The sequence below is a fragment of the Serinus canaria genome, chromosome 4, assembly GCF_022539315.1.
Source record: "Serinus canaria isolate serCan28SL12 chromosome 4, serCan2020, whole genome shotgun sequence".
NCBI classification, from domain to species: domain Eukaryota; kingdom Metazoa; phylum Chordata; class Aves; order Passeriformes; family Fringillidae; genus Serinus; species Serinus canaria.
Window position 1 is genome coordinate 6,584,865 of NC_066317.1, and position 19,048 is coordinate 6,603,912.

Here is a 19,048-nt window from a genome sequence, read left to right on the forward strand (position 1 = left end):
AAATGATCTTGGAAGTCTGGCTTTTCTCACAGATTAATAAATAGCAGTCAGTTACTATTTTTTCTTTTTTTTTTTCCTTTTTTTTTCCTTCATAGAAAGAAGGAAGAGTGCCAATAACTTCACCCTCTTTTATATAAACCACTAATATTTGCTTAAAAGGATCCTCTCTGCATTCTTACCTCAGGAGATAAGATTTTTAGCTATTTGCTGGAAATGTTGCTTCAATTTTGACCATTATGCATATTCTGTGTAATGTCTGTTATTCATTGCTGTGTTCCAGAGAGGTTTTATTGGGGGAGATTTCTTAATGTACCACTAACTGAAAAGAGAAGACAAACAGATAACTAAAACATAATGTATTCAGTCATATCTTTCCAATGAAAATGTTCTACTTCACTTCTGAAATGATTTTTTAACATTTTTAATAGAGAACTTATCCCATCCTGTGCTTCTGAACTGGATTTTCTGATCCTTGAGCAGTTTCTGTGGGCTGGTGTGAGGTGGTGCTGCTCTTACAGACTGTAGCTTTACCCTTTTTGCTCCTGCCATGTTTGTGCACAGACAGTGAAGGAATCAGCACTGTGGGAAGGCCTTTGCATCAGTTTGCTTCAATTTGTCTGCAATTAACAAGATTTGCAAATTTTGAGTTAATGACATAGGTCTCAGCTTCCCTATCAGGTACAAGTCCTTCCTCTCTGCAAAACAGAAAGATTTATTGGCTTTTTTTTTTTCTTTTTCATTGCTGCTCTGTAGTTGGCAGTGGAAAATACCTGCTGTACCTGAAAATCTCACTGTGTTGAAATTGGTTGATTTGCACAAGTATAATATATTCTGGTGTCAAAGCACTGTCTTGTCAAGGGAGTGCAGATTCTTTCTCTTTTTCCTTTCCTTCTGTTAAAATATTTCTGAAAGCTGACAGAGACTCCGTCAAACACTCTCAAGGCAAAAAGGTATAATTTGTTTGGAATGTAGTGAATAATTATGCAGACAGAAATCATGCAGCCACACTGGGAGATTTGCTTGGGAGAAGAAACAACAGCTTGTTCTGTGGGCTCTGCTGTGTGTGGCAGTGTGCTTCATTTTGCAGAGGCTCGTGCCAGCAGAAATCAGGTAACCAGTGTAGGTATCTAGGACATTAGCTTCAAAGAGAACATCCCAGGCTGCTGGCAGAGCTCCTGGTCAGTTATTAATCTGCAGGAAGTCATTTGTTGATGCTCAGGGGGAAGGATGTTCTGAAGTGGCTTTTTTGGAGTGCTGGGTGGAAGGCAGGTAAGTGCAGTGCAGCCAGTGCAGGCACACCTCAGCTGGGAAATGAGAAACAAAACACATCCAGGAGAGTGATCACAGAAATTTAGGATTGAGTGGCTTTTATTTTCTGGTTCATTTTGAAAGAGTTTCCTGGGGGTTTGTCACAGAAGCCTGCAAATTATCCTTTCTGTATCCTAGGTCTGTCTACCTGGTCCCAGCATTCCAGATCTCAGCGTCGCAGGACTTCGTGCTCCAGAGATGAGGACAGGAAACCTTCCGAGGTATTTCTGGAATTTGACTTGCATTTTGTCACATCTCTCAAAGTACCTGTACACAGAATATATCCATACATCTTTTCTGGTAATGGATCCATTTTTTTCTTTTTTTTTTTTTTTATTTTTTTTCCCCCCTACATTTTGGCTGGCACATACCTCCCCTCCCTCACCCCTTCTTCCCCTCTCCCCCCTCCCCTGAAGATTAGAGAGTTCAGCTGTTGGCACAGCTACTGCCAGCACCAGTTTCTATCTGTGAATTTTGTTGCAGTCTGACACCCATTCAGCATAGCTGCAGAGTCTTTCTTGTGCTATTTTAGGCGTAGGGGTTTGTTTGCAGCTTGATTTGTGAACAGTGGAAATTTACATGAGGTGCATTTATTTCATAGTTTGTACTGGGGCTCGGTGTGTGTGATCTTTGCTAAAGTGCTTGTCAAACTAGAAATCTGCTTCCTGACAGTTCTGTCTCATCTAGTGCTTTGAAGAAATGCTATCAGGGGAGATAAAAATCTTTGAACTTTCCAGGTTGGATCAGCTGTTAGTAACACACAAAATGTGATCCATTTCTTTGGAAGTGTTCTTGCTGAATCTTCCTGTCTTCAGGCAAAATACTACACTGCAGACTTTGTAGAAGCTGCAAAGAAAGGAGTAGCTCTGGGAGATGGAATTTCTCATTTATTGCACTTGCCCAGGACATGTATTCCTTACACATTAGTGGGTGGTGTTGAGGAAAAGCTGCTTTATTAATCTCCCATTTAATGACAGTGTACCTAAGTCTCAGAGAAGGGTTTTCACAAGGAGAATGCTGTTCAGTGTGAATTATGTCTGGTACTGGTGGTTTCCAAACTCCTTTGATTGTTGGCTGTTAAAGACTTTTTTTTTTGCCACTGTGGAGATCCCTGGTGAATTTATTCTTGTTAACAATAAGTTTGTTTTCCTTCCATGCATCTTTTAGAAGTAGCCCCTAAAACTGCTTTTGGGAACCACCTCGTGAAAGGCTACCAAGAAATCATCTGACATAATTAAGAGTCTTGCTGTTGGGGTTTTTTTTTTGTGTGTGTGCTTCTGTTTTCTCCTCTCCCTTACCTTTTGCTGTCAGAATCTTTGCAGTTTTGAGCTGTTCTCTCCTGTTTTCTCAGTCTGGATGAGCTGCTCTGGTGCTTCCCTTTAGCTCTGCTCCCCAGCCTCTCCCCCCTGCGCTGTCACCGCTGGCTGCTGGCAGGAAAGTGACACTCGGGGACTCCCCGGGTGAAATCCTGGGCTCATTGAACTTGGTGGCAAAATTCCCACTGACTTCAGCGTGGCCAGGGTTTCACCCTTTAGCTTTGAAGTGTTCAGTGCTTCTGAGAGCCAGCACTTCTGTAAGCTGTGCTTTCCTCCAGGCACTCTGATTGCATCAGCAGCTAGAGCAGAAAGAATGGTGTCATGGGGCCACTGGCCTGGGAAAGGAGTTTCTTGGCTGTCAGGTGCTGCATTAGATTTGCTTCTGAGGGAGTTTTGTGACAAATTTATCCAACAGCCTGAGTTATTTTGGCTCAGAGATTGAGCAAGGTTTGTGTCCCATTTTATATTTTTAGTCTTCTTTTAATTTGACATTTGATTGCCTTAAGTCAAATCACTTAAAAGTGCAGAATGCCCTGGCCAGCTGTGCTTGTTTGTTTTGTGAGCCCATTTATTTTGTAGCTTGCTTTTCATTTCTTGATTGAAGCCTCACAAGACTTGTAATTTCATTGTTTTAAACATTTCATTATATTTCATTACCAGTGTGCACCCCGTTCTTCATATGGCAATCTCTTTCTTTACTTTTTAATGTTGGCAGTTTTTTCTGAACATGTCAAGACAAGTGTTAAGAAAGATGTCATGATTTTATGCTATTTTAATGACAAAACCAGTGCAGAAACAGAAACATATGTAGACAGAAGTGGGACAGTATGTGTGTGTTGGGAGGGAGGAGAGGTTTCGAGATGCTCAGTGTGGCAAGGCAAATCACACTTGAAAATATTCTCAGAAGTGTAATTAGCCATCAGGTACACTAAAATACTTCCCAAAAATCCAGGGTTTTCAGGAGTGTGGGTGGTGGGTGGTGGAAGTGGCTGCCTGGGTAGCTTCTCTGCACATCTGGTTCTGCCTCAGCCACGTGCAGCAGCGGGCTGGGGCTGAGGTGACAGCATGGCCATAGCTTTGGGGCTGGGAGGATGGGTCACTTTGTCCCTTTAGCAGCCTCATAAGGGAGTCCAAGAGCACTGCCCTGAAAATCCAGAGTTTTTTCTGCTGTAGCTGCAGTGTGGGGCTCTGTGGATGTTGGCTCTGACCACCGCTGACTGACAAGTCTGCAGAGAGCTCTACCTGTCCTCCTCTTGTCCTGGTGGTGCTAATCTTCTGTCACCTGGTTGCTTTTTAACCCTTTCCTTTGAATGAGGCACAGAGTAGTTAGAAATTAGTGTTGTGGAGGTGAGGAGGGCCTTGCCTTTTGCAGGGAGCAGGGGGTGGGAAGGGCTGGAACTCTTGTCAGCAAGTGCAGGCTTGTAGCTGGGATGCCTGTGATAGCTTGGCTTTCTGCAGTGCCAACAGGCTGAAGCTGCCCCAGCAGTGCCACAGCAGGCCTGCCACAGCTGTGAATCCCTTTTTTATTTCATTCTGTGGCTGTTTGAAGACAGCAGGGCTGCTTGTTCGTGGCTGCTAGCCCACAGGTTGCCAAACATCCTGCTGGCTTTAGAGCTGGATGCCTTTGCAGAGGCAAAGGAAAATTACAGCTGTGACACAGAGGTGTCTGTAGCTGTGCTGAATGGGGAGCTGCCACCAGAATTCCAGTTTGGGTCTTATTTTTTTTATCTTTTGGGTTATTTTTAGAAGTACTTGCACAAAGAGTCATCTTCTTAGAATTTCCTCTTGAGGCTGGTCATGGTGGAGTCACGCCATGATTTCTACCACAGGGAATTTCTAGAATGTCTTGGTATGAGTCAGAGCTCCAATAATTTCAAAAGAAAAAAAAAATCCCAGAAAGCCTGGGAGCAAAAATGAATCTTTATGGAGGTGAAAGTGAGTAACACCTTTTAGAGCAAGTCTCCAGAGCAGGAGGAGCTGCAGGACCTGTAGTGCAGTTAGGGGAAATCATCCTGTCAGTGTTTGTGCCCTCAGCCACCCCTTTCCCTGCCATGAAGCCAATCCCTGTTCTGCAGTGCCCTGGTGGTACAGTGCCCTTGCTGCCCAGTGTGCTCTGTGCTTACCCTGAAGCTGTCAATGGTCAATATCAAATGTCAGTGTCTCTGTTTTTCTCTCTTGGTCACTCTCTTTGCAGGTGTTCAGAACGGACCTGATCACTGCCATGAAGTTACATGACTCCTTCCAGCTGAACCCTGATGAATACTATGTGCTGGCAGATCCCTGGAGGCAGGAGTGGGAAAAGGGAGTTCAGGTGCCAGTTAGCCCAGGGACCATCCCAGAACCAGTAGCCAGGTATCATTTGGAGGAATGGGAACAACTACACACACGTTTGTGCTACATTGCCTTGGCTTCCTGAGCTGTGTTGCACAGGAAGGTCTTGGCTCTCAGACATGAAGAGCAACCTGGAGTCACCTTTTGGAATGGGCAGAGAGGTCAAGAGTCAGGCCTGTTCTGCCCATGTGAAACACAAATGTCAGAGAACTGTTTTTGGCAATGGGGTGTGATGACAGAACCTTAAAAATAGCTTCTATTTTTAAGCCAGACTTGAGCTCATTTATCATTGCTGGAAGAGCCCTTGTCTGATGTTCCTTCTGCTTAATTCCAAGCCATAGGTTCTTTTCAAGGAACAGTTGGACAAACCAGGCTTAAGGGCTAGAGAAAACACAGCATTTATTTTGTTTTCATAGGGGTTTTTTTTTTGTGATTTCTTTTATTAACCTAAGAAATTGATTGTACAACATTTCAGCTGTTTTAAAAACCATCCAGATGTTCATGTAACTAAATCATGTGAGATTTTCTAGCTGCTATCCAAAAGGCCCTTATTTTCCTTGCCATGTTTGTTACACATAGATACTATTTCCTGTTTCAAATTAAACACTGCAGTCCTAAGGGCAGGAGTGTGCTGCAGCCCATTTTATGCTTGGTAGGGATTGAAGAAAATAAGAGCAAGGATTTTTGACATTTAATCATTCTAGATCTCTTTGAGTCAGTCCAGGCTGGCCCATAAGGCATTACCAAATGACCCACCAGTGCTGGTGGGACCACAGCAGCTCAATCCTTGATCCAGAGCAAAAAATTTGGGATGATGGAACACTGACTGCTTCTTGTAAGGTTTTTCAATTTCAAATCAAATCTGAATTATAAAATACCACAACATAATGGGTCTGTAGCTGTGTGTCATGAATAATTTTCATTAGAAAAGAGCAAATTTGATATTAGATATTGCATTTAGTTATTGTTCCAGATTTGATGTTGCATTTATTACAGTTTTTCACTTTTTAAAACAAATTAATTTATTGTAGTAGGGTCTGAGAAAGACCTCAGTTGGGACAGAGCTGTTCTCTGCCAAAGGCCAGCAGAGATGTTGCTCCAAATTTAAGATGGTGAGAGACAGGGAAAGAAGGCAACACAGTTGTAGGTATTGGCACAGCAGGCACCACTCCTTGTTTTCTGGTGAGCTGTCTTGTGTAGTCCTGCAGAGCACCTGCTGGTCAGAGGGGCCCATTGATTCCTGCTGATTGTCCTCTCTGCTGCCTCACAAAACACTCAGAGAGCCCTGCCCTGGTGCTGCTGGAGTGCAGGAACAGCTCTGAGCCTGAGTTTGGGAGGGAAGGAGGTAATTCTGTACATGGAATGAGCCATAGGCAGATCATAGCTGGTGTAGGATGGGAGCCAAGGCTGTACAGGGAGCTGGTGCTAGTCAGGAGCATGGCAGTGAATAAAAGGTAGTGGCTGGTGAGGGCAGAGGAGCAGGAGGCAGGAGTGAGGCTGTGTGGAGATTCACTGTAAATGTGTGCTCAGAATGACAATTCAGCTCCATGCCTTTCAGTCTGTAGTAAGGGTTGCCCTTTTTTAGCTTCTTTCTAGCAGAAATAAAGCCAGCAAAGGGAGATGTTTTGAGGTCAGAGTCACTGTGCTTGTTTCTTCTGTGCCACTACTGCCTGGAGGTCGTGGTTTCTACAGAGAGTTACTGTGGAAGGAATTTATGATAAAGCAGATTTGGAGAGAAGTGCCCAGTGTAAAGTACATTGTCTGTGAAGACACAGTAGTCTGTAACATTTGAGCTCTGTGCAATATGACCAGAAACAGTTTGGGCAGTGCAGCCAGGCTGGCAAGGCCATTCATATTTGTATTTTTCACAGCACCTCAGAAGCTCCAAATTCAGCATTTGGCACTTGCTCACTATTTCTCCTTGTCTGAAATAAGCTAGAAGAGGGGAAGCTTGAGGGATGTGCAAGACTGAAATAGGTAGAGGATTTACAGAGTTATGTTTGTGCAACTGCAGCAGCAGCAGATCAGGGTTTCTGCTAGGAGTTAACACATTGGGGGCAGAATAAGAGTGGGGTGTGGAGGCTGTCCTGCTCCCAGCAGAGAGTTGTGGCAACACAGGGTGGTGCAATCTCCTCCCTTATGGCAGGAGCACCCCAAAAAATGACCTCCAGTGGTCGTGCAGGAGGCAGGCATTTGGCAGTGTGGCCAGTTGCTCCCGGAGGGACCGGGGTTATGTTGTGAGGTGGGTTTCATCCAAGCTCAATTTCAGTGTGTGCTGTTGACTAGGAGAAAGGGCAACGTCCTCTACTGAGATAGCCAGAAATGTTTTTTTCATTTTTTCCTTGAATGTTCTTGTAGTCACTATCTTAGTTAAACAGATTGATTAAAAAAAAAAAAAGTCTTAAGCCAGAGTTTAACGTGTGTATATATGGCAGCCACTGTGTAAATACAGCATCCCTGCTTTGGCTTTAAACAAGTGTGAATTTCAGGTAAGAGCAAGCACAGCTCTGTCCTCTAATATTTAATTTTATTTAGAATTCTGGCAGTGAATTGGATTTCTAAACAACTCCAGTTAAACTCTTAACTCCAGTTAAGTTGTTACAATACCCCCAACCAGTTCTGGAAGTGCACGGAACTGTTTTCCCACCTCGGTGGTGCCAGGTGATTGCTGGGACAGTGAGGATGCTGCTGCTGCTTGTCAGTCACTTAGAGCCAAGCATTTGGAATCCTCTGGAGCTGAGCCCTCCTCATGCCTGCCTGCCTTGTCCGTTTCAGAGTGGTGTCTGAGACAAAAGCCGTCACCTTCACGCGGCCCAGGAAGTTCATCGTGTCGTCGGGCGCGGAGCCGCCGGAGCTGGGCTACGTGGACATCCGGACCCTGGCGGACAGCGTGTGCCGCTACGACCTCAACGACGTGGACGTGGCCTGGCTGCAGCTGGCCAACGAGGAATTCAAAGAAATGGGTGAGCCACAAGGGGTTTGTTGCCTTCTTTTTAAAGCTGGCAGTCTTGAGAATAATTTCAGGGGGTGCCGGTCGTCGGTTTTTTTGGGTTTGGATTGAAGGCACTTGAGGCAGTAACTCATGTTCAGACTCAAGTGTTTGTTATTTCTAAAACAGTCTCATTACTGTGAGTTCAGCAGCTTTTCATTAGAAGGCACAAGATGGCCAACAATCTCTTGTTACAAGGTCTTTTAAGACTAAACTGTCCAATTAGGAACTGACACCTGGATTATTTTCCTTTTTAACCTGATAACTGATCTTTGGGACATGCAATGAGGACTTTTTTGTCCAATTATAAAATGCCACCCAAACCCATGAAGAAGAAGGAGGAAGAAGCATAAAGAAGAAACTTAGGACCACACCCTGTGCCTTCCATCTTGCTTCTATTTACAACATACTAAAAATCCCAAAACTTAAATTTCTCACTAAGTGATACACCTATACTACTCTCTATAATCTATTTCACACTTTTGTGGATTCCAGTCTATCTTGAAGTCTAGGAAACTTTCTCCATGAATGAGGGTCAAAGTCAGTGCTCCCCTGGGGGTCAGGGCACTCCAGAGCAGACAGGGAAATATTCCCAGTGCCTTGGGTTTCCACAGGCAGCAATGGGAAGAAGTAGTAGAGGTATGAGGAGATAGTAATCGTGTGAGCAGAGCTGATGTGATTAAGCCCTAAGATAGGTGTTGATAACTCCTGTGTTTTATCTGCTCAGACCTGGTCAGAATCTGGCCACATGTTTTGTTTTTTTTCTCTGCTGCTATCTATCTCACAAAGTTCCCAGTTTGCCATCTTGGTTCTCAAAGGGAACGTCAGAGAGACCTCTCAGGTAGTTTTTGCAGGTAGTCCTATTTATTTTTGTCTTCACTACAAATCTGTGCCATCATTATGCTCGGGGTGTTCAGTGCAGAGAAGGCAAGACAAGTTGTTTGGCAGGTTTAGAAAATCTGTGCCAGCTGAGTGGCACAGGGAATGGGACAGGAAGGAATTCCTGCTCTGATTTATTGGAGGGAGCTCCCAAGCCTCACTGTGACTGTGGGCTGTAGTTCCAGAGCAGGAGGAAGAGCTGTCACAAGGAGAGCTTTTCTGCAGAATGGGTTGTGTGAGGGAAGGGACAAGGGGAGAGGAGCAAAGTGGATGTTTTCTTGGTAAGGTGGGTGCTTCAAGAGAGGATGTAAGTCAGCACAGAACTTCTGCCACATTGTTTGGCTGAGAGAGAATGCTGTGGCAGATGGAAGAGGTTTGGACATGTTGGTGATCACCTTTGGTTTTTGTTTTGGCCCTGTGGAACTGTGGCAGTTCCCTGCTTTGGGCTGCAGTTTAGGCAAACATGTTTTGCCTGGCTGTAGCCCATTGGTGGCATGGCTGAGGAACTGGTCAACCACAAAATGACCATTTATAACTCTGTTTCTCCTTTCTAAGCCAACACATGAATGAAACAAGTAGTGATGTCTTGTCCTGGTCTCTTATCCAGGCCTTTTTCCCAGATCTCACATCAGCCCTGCTCAGGTTTAGTGCTGGGCTTAGAGTACTTCAGTTTATGGTTGCAGAGTTTAGGTTACCTTTCCAGTTATCTTCAGGAGAACAGCAGCAGCAAGTTCCCTTGCCTTTCCTTGGGGGAAAAATACACTTTTGCTTGTTTGGTATCCTTCTATCCAGTCTGTCTTTTGCCAAAACCAGACGAGGGCTCCTATAGTGGGGTGTGAGCAGCACAAGAGGGGCAGATTTGTACCTCTGCAGGGAGCCCCATTCTGCTACACCAGCATAACCTTTAAAAGTACATTCTGCACATGGCACAGCGAGCAGCTAGAATTTGTTGGATTTTGAGTTTTGGTGTAGTTTCATGGAGTTTGTTTGCTCTAGATTGTTACCCACTCAGTTTTGCTGTATGCAGAGGGAAGGAAATGCTCCTGTCAGTACCAGGCAGTGTTGGGGGTCTTGAAACATGTACATGGGTGCTTGGTCAGACACTGCACACCACAGATACTGCAGCTGGGCATTTGAAAAGTGAGCTGCTTCCTGGTCTGCACCTGGAGCACTTCCTTATGGTGTCCCTGGAGCCATCAGTTCCTTGTGTTTTCTTTGGTCCCTGTAGGAGTGCCTCAGGTACTGAGAGCATGCAGTGGTTCTGCAGAAGGATGAGTGTGAGCATCTGAACAGGAGCTGCAGCCCCTGCTCCCCTTTCTGTGACCCTTGCAAACGCACAGGCTGTCAGTCAGTCACATCTCCAAGGGTCACTTACAAAGTGAGAGCAGATAGGGTTCAGCTGGCAGCTGCTGTGAAACCTGCCATATCTGCTTTGCAGCAGTGCTGGCTTGCAGGGCAAAATCTTTTCATCAGCAGGATTTTGGATGTTCCCTCTTGCTACTTTTCAGCTGCTCAGTTTGGGTAGCATGGGATGCCTTGATCCCTGCTGCAAGGAATTACCTGTCAGCAAGGGAAACTGGAAGTACTTTTGTGGAGTGTTTGTCTTCTGATCTGGAGGAGCTAGAGAGGTTTTTTATTCTTTTTTTGGTGGAATTTTTGGCTCAGTTTTTCACAGGGAAAGCTGAAAGGAGAGTTTTCTTGTTAAAACACCCACCCTGAGTTTGCCATCTCCTCTCTGTCCTGGTTTCAGCTAGGATAGAGCTAATTTCTTCCCAGTAGCTGTTACAAGTGCTGTGGTTTGGATTTGTAATGAGAATGGTGTGGATAACACACTGATATTTTGGGGTCTGTGGTTATCCTAAATCAGGGGCTTTTTTTTTCCTTCTTCTTTCCTTTTTTCTTTCATGCTCTGTCAGGTGGGAGGTGAGGAAAAGAAGGAGGGAGCATGGCCAGGACAGTTGACCCAAACTGACCAAAGGAATATTCTACATGACAGAAGGTCATGCCCAGGATATAAACTGGGGGAGTTACCTGAAAAGGGAGGCCTTTCAATTTCAAATCAAATCTGAATTGTAAAATACCACAACATAATGGGTCTGTAGCTGTGTGTCATGAATAATTTTCATTGGAAAAGAGCAAATTTGATATTAGATACTGTATTTCATTATTGTTCCAGATTTGATGTTGCATTTTTTACAGTTTTTCACTTTTTAAAACAAATTAATTTATTGTTGTAGGGTCTGAGAAAGACCTCAGTTGGGATTGCATCCTGTTGGGTTGGAACTTGTGATAAACCAACAACTGTTGTTAGAAACTGCAGATTCCCTCCAAGTATCCTAGCAGATTTTGTCATTGATTTTCTCCCCCTGCTCCATCACTTTTGGTTCAAAATACTTCCAAATGTTTCATCAAAGGGCCAACATCTGGGTGGCAGAATTGGAGCAAAAGCCATAGATGGTGCTGTCCCAGAAGCAAAAATGAGAACAAGACCAGGAAGCCAGATTCAGTCTTGGAAAGTTTTTTGTAGAATTTGAAAGATTTGGACATCCCACTTTTGGTGGAGCTGTTTGTGGTGGTGGTTACCACTCTTTTCTTCAAGTATGTGACCAGCTGCTGTTTTGCAGGGATGCTGGAGCTGGATGAGTACACCATGGAAAGGGTGATGGAGGAGTTCGAGCAGCGCTGCTACGATAACATGAACCATGCCATCGAGACGGAGGAAGGGCTGGGCATTGAGTACGACGAGGACGTTGTCTGCGACGTCTGCCAGTCTCCAGATGGAGAGGATGGCAATGAAATGGTGTTCTGTGACAAATGCAATATCTGTGTGCACCAGGTATGGCAGCAGCACGGTGTCAGGTGGTGGCAAACTTTTGTAAAAAAGGGCAGTCAGTAGGGACACAGGTGGGGTTTATTCCAGAGAGCTGTGCTAAGGAAGCACTACTGTGTGACACAGTGGTAGTTCAGAAGTTTTCTGTGGTAGTTCAGAAGTTTTCTTAATGTAAAAGAAGAGATACAGTTTTAGCCTGTTTCCATGGATGATTCTTACTCTAGCAGGTGCCTTCCCATCATCCTGTCCTCCCTTCCAAGCTTTAACAAGTTTCTGTTGTCATTCAATGTTTGGAAACATTGCTGGTTGAGCCAGCAATGTGCCTTGGTGGCCAAGAAGGCCAATGACATCCTGGACTTTATCAGGAATAGTGTGGCCAGCAGGAGCAGGGAGGTAATTCTTCACCTGTACTCTGTGCTGGTGAGGCCACACCTTGAGTGCTGTGTCCTGTTCTGGCCCCTCAGTTTAGGAAGGATGTTGAGATGTTTGAGCGCGTCCAGAGGAGGTAACGAGGCTGGTGAGGGGCTTGGAACACGAGCCCTGTGAGGAATGTTTGAAGGAACTGGGGTTGTTTAGCCTGGAGAAGAGGAGGCTTACAGGTGACCTTCTTGCTTTCTACAACTTCCTGAAGGGAGGTTGGAGACAGATGGGGTCAGTCTCTTCTACCAGGCAGCAACTGACAGAACAAGAGGAGACAGTCTCCTGCTACGTCAGGGAAGGTGTAGGTTGGATATTAGGAAAACATTTTTCACCGAAAGAATAATAAAGAATAATAAACGCTCTTCCCAGGGAGGTGGTGGAATCACCATCTCTGGATGTGTTTAAAAAAAGACTGGGCATGGCACTTGGTGCTGTAGTATAGTTGAGGTGTTAGGGCATAGGTTGGACTTGATGATCTTAGAGGTCTCTTCCAACCTCATTATTCTGTGATAAAGGCGTGTGACAGCTCTAAGTGACAGATACACAGATACATCCACAAGATACACTAAGCAAAGTTGGTATTTTCAGACCTGTAGGGTTTCTCTGACCACATCGAACCTGCAACTTAAGTGCATTCAAGCCGATGGTAATTGGGATAGAGGGCTCCGTAAGGACGCAATCTCCTGAAAAACCTGCCCTTAATTATTTGCCATCCACCCTGCACTTTTCCCTCTGAGTAAAAATAACTGTGAGAGCTGTGTGAGGCTGTGCCTAACCAAAGAACCACCGTGGTGTGTTTGCTGTGCTCTCTTTGCCCCACTGCCCGTGGGGATGCAGGCGTGCTACGGGATCCTGAAGGTGCCCGAGGGCAGCTGGCTGTGCCGGACCTGCGCGCTGGGCGTCCGGCCCAAGTGCCTGCTGTGCCCCAAGAAAGGCGGCGCCATGAAGCCCACCCGCAGTGGCACCAAGTGGGTGCACGTCAGCTGTGCTCTCTGGATTCCAGAGGTGGGTGCTGCTTGCTGCTTGGAGCCCTGGCTGCTGAGAATTGCAGGCTTCCTGGGCTCATTCTCAGCCTGGCTGCTGAGAATTGCGGGCTTTCTGTGCTGGTCCCCCAAAAGAACGCTGCGTTTGACCCGAGGCCATGGAGAGGGCTTGCAAAATGGAATTGTAAAGATTGTAGAACTGGGATTATGGGTGTGTAGTTTGAATAGAAATGTGTTAAATCACAGGATGAAAAACCTAGAGTTTAAGGTTTGAGATTATAGTAATATATATAAAGCAATATGGAAGATTTAGGGTGGAGGCTGGTCTTTCTTCTTCACCTTCTTCTTCATGGGTTTGGGTGGTTTTGTGCAATTGGACTGAAAAGTCCACATTGCAGGACACGAGTGATCAGTTACTGGGTTAAAAATAAAAATAATTTAGGTGCCATTTCTTAATTGGACAGTTTATCCTTAAAAGCCTTGTAGAGAGACACAGCTCCAATTTTTACTTTGTTAGAGTGAAGTGCTGCAGAACTCGCTGTTTGTGAGACTGTAATATAGATAAAAACTAATAAACACCTGAGTCCGAACAAGAAATACCATCTTGCACATTTAATCATGACCCTGGCAAAAAAAGAAGCAAAGATTCCACAGGTGCTGGTCCTGGGATTCTGGGAGAGAAAAAACCTCCTTAAGGCATTGTTCAACTTCAAAATGAAGTATAAAAGCTTCTTGGTTAGGTAAAAAGTCTGGCAGGGGAGGATGCTTCACCTGTAAAGCAGCTAATTAAATCCCCCTTGTCAATCAGAATTAGGCCTTGGAAAATGAGGCCTTTGCTGCTGGCAAAGCTCATTTAACAAGGACACCAGGTACCATTTCACTTTGTAAACAGAACATTAAAGGTGAATCAGGAAAGTTTGAATCTGACAGAATTCCTGTGGGTTCTCATAGTCAATGTGTTCATCCTGGATGATAATCTTAAATTGATGGGCTTCACCTTGAAACTGGTTGGTTTGTTCACAAAGTGAGAAACTGATTTTTTTTTAAATAAAGAATTTTAGATCCTGATAAACTGAGGAATTTGGGACACACTAAGTTGTGTATACACACAAGGAATTTGACTTCTCCAATAAAATTGTTTCTCTTTTTAGTTAACAGTGTCATAGTCACTCCAATTTTTTGACCATTTTTCTCTTAGGTGAGCATCGGAAGCCCCGAAAAAATGGAGCCCATTACAAAAGTTTCCCACATTCCCAGCAGTAGGTGGGCACTGGTGTGCAGCCTTTGTAATGAGAAAGTTGGAGCTTCTATACAGGTAATTTAACCCCACAATTAACCACATGTGTTTTCTTTTGTCAGTTTTTAGGAGGTAGGAAAATGTGTTGCTGGTTGTTATCATGGACTTAACTGACCTGATCTGCACCAGAGCATTTTAGACTGGGCAGTGTTGTTTCATGTGCATTTTTATTTTGGGTTGTTAGCTGTAAGGCACCTCTAGACCCTTTACAGTGGAAAACCACTCAGAAATGTTAAATAATCCTTTAAAGAAAAATTTAAAAATCTAGAAAGACTGAGAAAACATATTACCAAACCTCAGGTTTTTGAAATAGGAGACACTGGGACAGCAGACAAGATGTTGATGTCCTTTACTTGAGAATAAACGATGTTGGAGTGTAAGGACAGGTGCATGTGTAGAAAAAGACAGTAAAATGTAGCTTAGCATTGTGGTGATGCTCCTCATCCTCAGAGCACTTCCAGCAGCAAAACAATCCTCAGGAAGCTCCCTGAGACAGAGAGGGATGATACTGCAGTCTCATAAGGAGGCTGAGGTAGAGCTCTTTCTTCTGGGGCTAGCCTGGTGTTACAGGATCCATGGTGGTCAGACCAGCATTAAGGACACAAAAATTACTTTGAAATGAAAATTACAAAAATTACTTTGAAAAATGACTTTGAAATTACTTTTCTCCTCTGCCCCAAGTTGTTTGATTGAGGCTGCCAGGAAGAGCTGTAAATCAGCAACACAGCACTAGTTCCAGTGAAACCTATCACAGTCCACATGTGAGGAATGTATGATATAGTAAGTGTTAACTAGAGAAAATAAATCTGTCCACAGCATATAAATATGCAACCATAATCCCTCCTTGCAGAGCCATCCCCTTCCTCTTGGCTGCTGTTAGGTAGCTGAAGCTGTTTTTGTCTGTTCTCCAGGCCACCTTCTGATATGTGCACAACAATTAGGAAGAGTGGCAGCTGGAAGTGTGTGTCAGGCTGGTCAGGGAGCAGCTGCAATAAGCTGGGAAAAGCAAGATTGCTTATTCCCCCAGGTTCAGCAGATTTCCTCCCAGTGAGACAGGCTTTCCTCTCTTCTCCCAACAAAACATGAGCTGTAGTAAGAGCTGATTATGGCTAAAGCACTTCTCTGTACTGTACCCAGTGTTCCAGTTGGGATGCTCCTGGCCCGTTTGTTAGTAGGAGAGAAAAGGGCAAAAGATGCTTTGATATTCTTAAATTCCTTTGATAATGTTGCTTTTATTAAAGACTGCTCATTTGAAACCTGTGCAGTTTAAACCCTGCCTTACCTTTATAAGCCATCTGGCTGCTGAGTCAACCTGAGCAGGAAAACCCAGAGGGGAGAAAGATTTGGCTTCTGTACAAAGCACTGTACAAACATCCCAGTGCACCGTGTTGCTCTTTCAGGGTCGGTGGCTTGGGTTAAACATAGATTTGTTTCCTAGTTAGGAGCACTAATGCTCATTTCCACTTCAAATCCTGTTCCCCAGAGGTGTGAGTGGGTCCAAACACATATGTACGTGTGTTTGTATATAAACACATATTTATATGTGTTTAAACCTTTGGTGGCTGGTGGTATGTGTGATAGCATTTTGCAAAAGGAAATTAGATATAATGGAAATGAAGTGCTAAATCAGCTGAACTAGTGCCCATCGCTCTATGATGGCTGAGTTTACTGAGTAGGAAGAAAAATGACAACATTTTTTGAATTTCCTGTTCTCCTCCTCTCCAAGGTAAAGTGAAGGCTGTGAAATGAAGTAATGGTTGATGGTGATTTAATATTTGACATTATAAAGTTGGGATAAAGGGGGAAAAAATTCCCTTTGGTTGAGGCCTTTTGGATAGCATGGGTCCAGGTGCTGGGAAAGACTTTTAATTAAAAGTCTCAGGCTGGCCTGGAGCCACCACAGTGTTTTTTCTTCCCCCTGGTGCTGGCACATTCCAAAGGGGAACACTTAATTTTGGTAATGGCGGTGTGCACAAGTGGTTCTGGTGTCAGTGGGAATGTCCCTCTTGTGGCTTTCTGTGCATGGAATAGCATGGTGGGGCTGCAGGAGGGTTAAACACTCCTGTCCCTCTGGGCCACTTGATCCTTGGCTGGCCTGATAGCACTAAGTCATAACCCTAATTAAAGGGAGCAAGGAAGCACGTGCAGCTTAGAAGCAGAGCACGGTGACAGGGTTCTTCTTCCAAAGCAGCCCCGATTTCTCCAGCAGTTCTAGGCAGCATGGCTTCTTAACTTTTATATTTATTTGGTAAATTGTAATTCATGTTCTCTAGTGTTCAGTGAAGAACTGCAGAACAGCCTTTCATGTCACCTGCGCCTTTGACCGCGGCTTGGAGATGAAGACCATCTTGGCAGAGAACGACGAGGTGAAGTTCAAGTCCTACTGTCCCAAGCACAGCTCCACCAAGAAAGCAGATGCTGAGACTGTGAGTGAAAGCCCAGCTCAGGAGAACAGGAATGGGATTCAGGACACCTCCCTTCCTGCCCACATGGACCCTTTCCACAGCATGGATCAAAACCAGGAGGAGGCCCACAGGGTCAGCTTCCGCAAGCAGAAGCTCCAGCAGCTGGAGGACGAGTTCTACACCTTTGTTGAGTCTTTGGAAGTGGCCAAAGTGCTGCGGCTGCCTGAGGAGCCGGTGGAATTCCTTTACCAGTACTGGAAACTGAAGAGGAAATCCAATTTCAATAAGCCTTTGATTACCCCAAAGAAGGATGAGGAGGACAATCTGGCTAAACGGGAGCAGGATGTTCTGTTCAGGAGGCTGCAGCTCTTCACACACCTCCGGCAGGACCTGGAGCGGGTAAGCCCCGGCACTGCCCGTGCTGGCCACAGTTAGCTGAGTCCCCAGCTGTGCTCACCCTGAGTGCAGCTCAGCTCAGAGCTGTGCTGTCAGGCAAGGCCATTAACACTAAATTTCTCCAGAGCACAGCAATTGCCCTTTGCACACAGAGGTCAGTCACGGGGCCAGCAGGTCTTGGCGTGTAGCATTCAATCACCTGCGACTGGACTGTCGTGTTTTGGCTCGTGCCTTTTTACTGATTAACTTGGATGGCTGGGGACTGTACTGTAGCCCCCTGCTGAAGCCTTTTCAGCCTTTAAGGGCTTTGCATGCTCCTTTCACCCAGTGAAAAGGATGATGAAGCTTACTTTGATTTGCAGCAGATCTGTTTTTCATTGGCATACCAGACTAGGATGATCAGTGTAGGTTTGGGAAGTAACTGATGTTCGATTTATTTAGGTTTTGAATGTTTGAAGAACAGCTCAATAAGATCAGTTTGGTGTTTCAATAAGTACATCTGATCCTGAATTCCTTTCTTTTGGGGTTAATTTAGGAGCTCTTAGAGCCAGAAAGAACACTGAAATTAGTTTTTCGCGTCCCTGCAGCACGTGGCTCATGGGCCGTGGACGAAAGCTGGCTCAGGAGGTCCTACCTCAGTAACCTGTAGGTGAACCAGAGCCTCTCTTTCATAATACTGTCTAATCTTTAAATCAGGATAGCAGGTTCTCATGGATGTACTGCATCCTTTGTAAAGGATCCTGATGCCTAATTACTCTTACAATGAGTTGCCAGTTTCAGCTCCAGCCCATGGCCCTTCTGTTAGCTGTTCAGATGGCTCAATCCTAGCTGTTACCTGGGATCTTTTGTTCCTGCTCCATGTGCTCAAGCTTTCCTGTCATCTTCTCTTTGATCAGCTAAATAATTAGAGTTTGTAACTATGTCCTCTGGATCTTAAATTATTCTGTGTGTATCCTTTCCATTTCTAAATGTGATGTCAAATCAGGACACATGATTTTAGTCATATTCTAATGTTTTACTACTCTGTTCCCACTGATTATACATTCAAGATAATTTGGATTTTAAAAAAGGGACCTTTCCAAAACCAACACTTGTTACATTTCTCCAGACCAGGCCACAAGGTTGTAATTCACAGGACACTACCTTGCACCTTTGAGAGAGAGCAGCCTTAGAATCATCCACCTGTGCTTCTCAGTCATTCCCTCACCTGGGAAGTATTTAATACTGAGTACATTCAAGGATTTCCAACATTTCCCTAGGTTTCGTGTGTCTGTGACTCACGTGTTTGTAGAAGTTACTTCTGTGCAGTGGTTTTCCAAATCTGATGGAATAACCTGTCAGTTAAATTGCCTGTCAGTTCAACAGATAATTTGTCAGTTAAACACACTGTTCTCTAAGAATTGTGTTGAAGGCGGCTAAATTTAAATTGTTTAAATTTAAACGCTTTAAATTTTAATTGGACACCAGTTGTTTAAAAGGTGTGTAGTACTCCAGCTGAGTTAATTCAAAGCACAGGTAGGGCAATATCCTGGGAATACAATTCCTGTAAAACCCATGCCCTTGCTGTCTTGCAGGTGCGTAACCTCACTTACATGGTGACGCGGAGAGAAAAAATCAAGAGATCTGTTTGCAAAGTTCAGGAACAGATATTCAACAGCTACACAAAGCAGTTGGAACAAGAAAGAGTTTCAGGTATGCCTCAGTGTTCCCTTCCTCATGTCAGAGCACAGGGACAAGGTTTGCTCACAGGCTGTGAAGGACAAACAGGGCCTCATTTGTTCTCATTTCATTCCTCAGAAAGATGAATGCCTTCCAAATTCCTGCAGTGCTGTCCTGGAGGCCAGATTATCCTTGAACTATTGAGTAACTAATAAACCATGTTTTAGATAGCATC

At 44.6% G+C, this 19,048-nt stretch overlaps 1 protein-coding gene across 14 annotated transcripts in view; it reads left to right on the forward strand.

Moving 5' to 3' along the window:
• The window catches only part of JADE1 (jade family PHD finger 1), a 41,383-nt gene that overhangs the window by 20,972 nt on the left and 1,363 nt on the right, over positions 1-19,048 (forward strand). For 13 of the 14 annotated variants that reach the window (XM_030239324.2, XM_050974129.1, XM_030239323.2 and 10 more), the window contains 8 exons: positions 1,447-1,529; positions 4,819-4,976; positions 7,731-7,918; positions 11,448-11,659; positions 12,911-13,078; positions 14,255-14,371; positions 16,627-17,157; positions 18,729-18,846. In XM_030239324.2, the coding sequence (XP_030095184.1) occupies positions 1,447-1,529; positions 4,819-4,976; positions 7,731-7,918; positions 11,448-11,659; positions 12,911-13,078; positions 14,255-14,371; positions 16,627-17,157; positions 18,729-18,846 (1,575 nt within the window). The remainder of the gene's footprint in view (positions 1-1,446; positions 1,530-4,818; positions 4,977-7,730; positions 7,919-11,447; positions 11,660-12,910; positions 13,079-14,254; positions 14,372-16,626; positions 17,158-18,728; positions 18,847-19,048) is intronic. The other variant, XM_050974134.1, reaches the window with a different exon arrangement.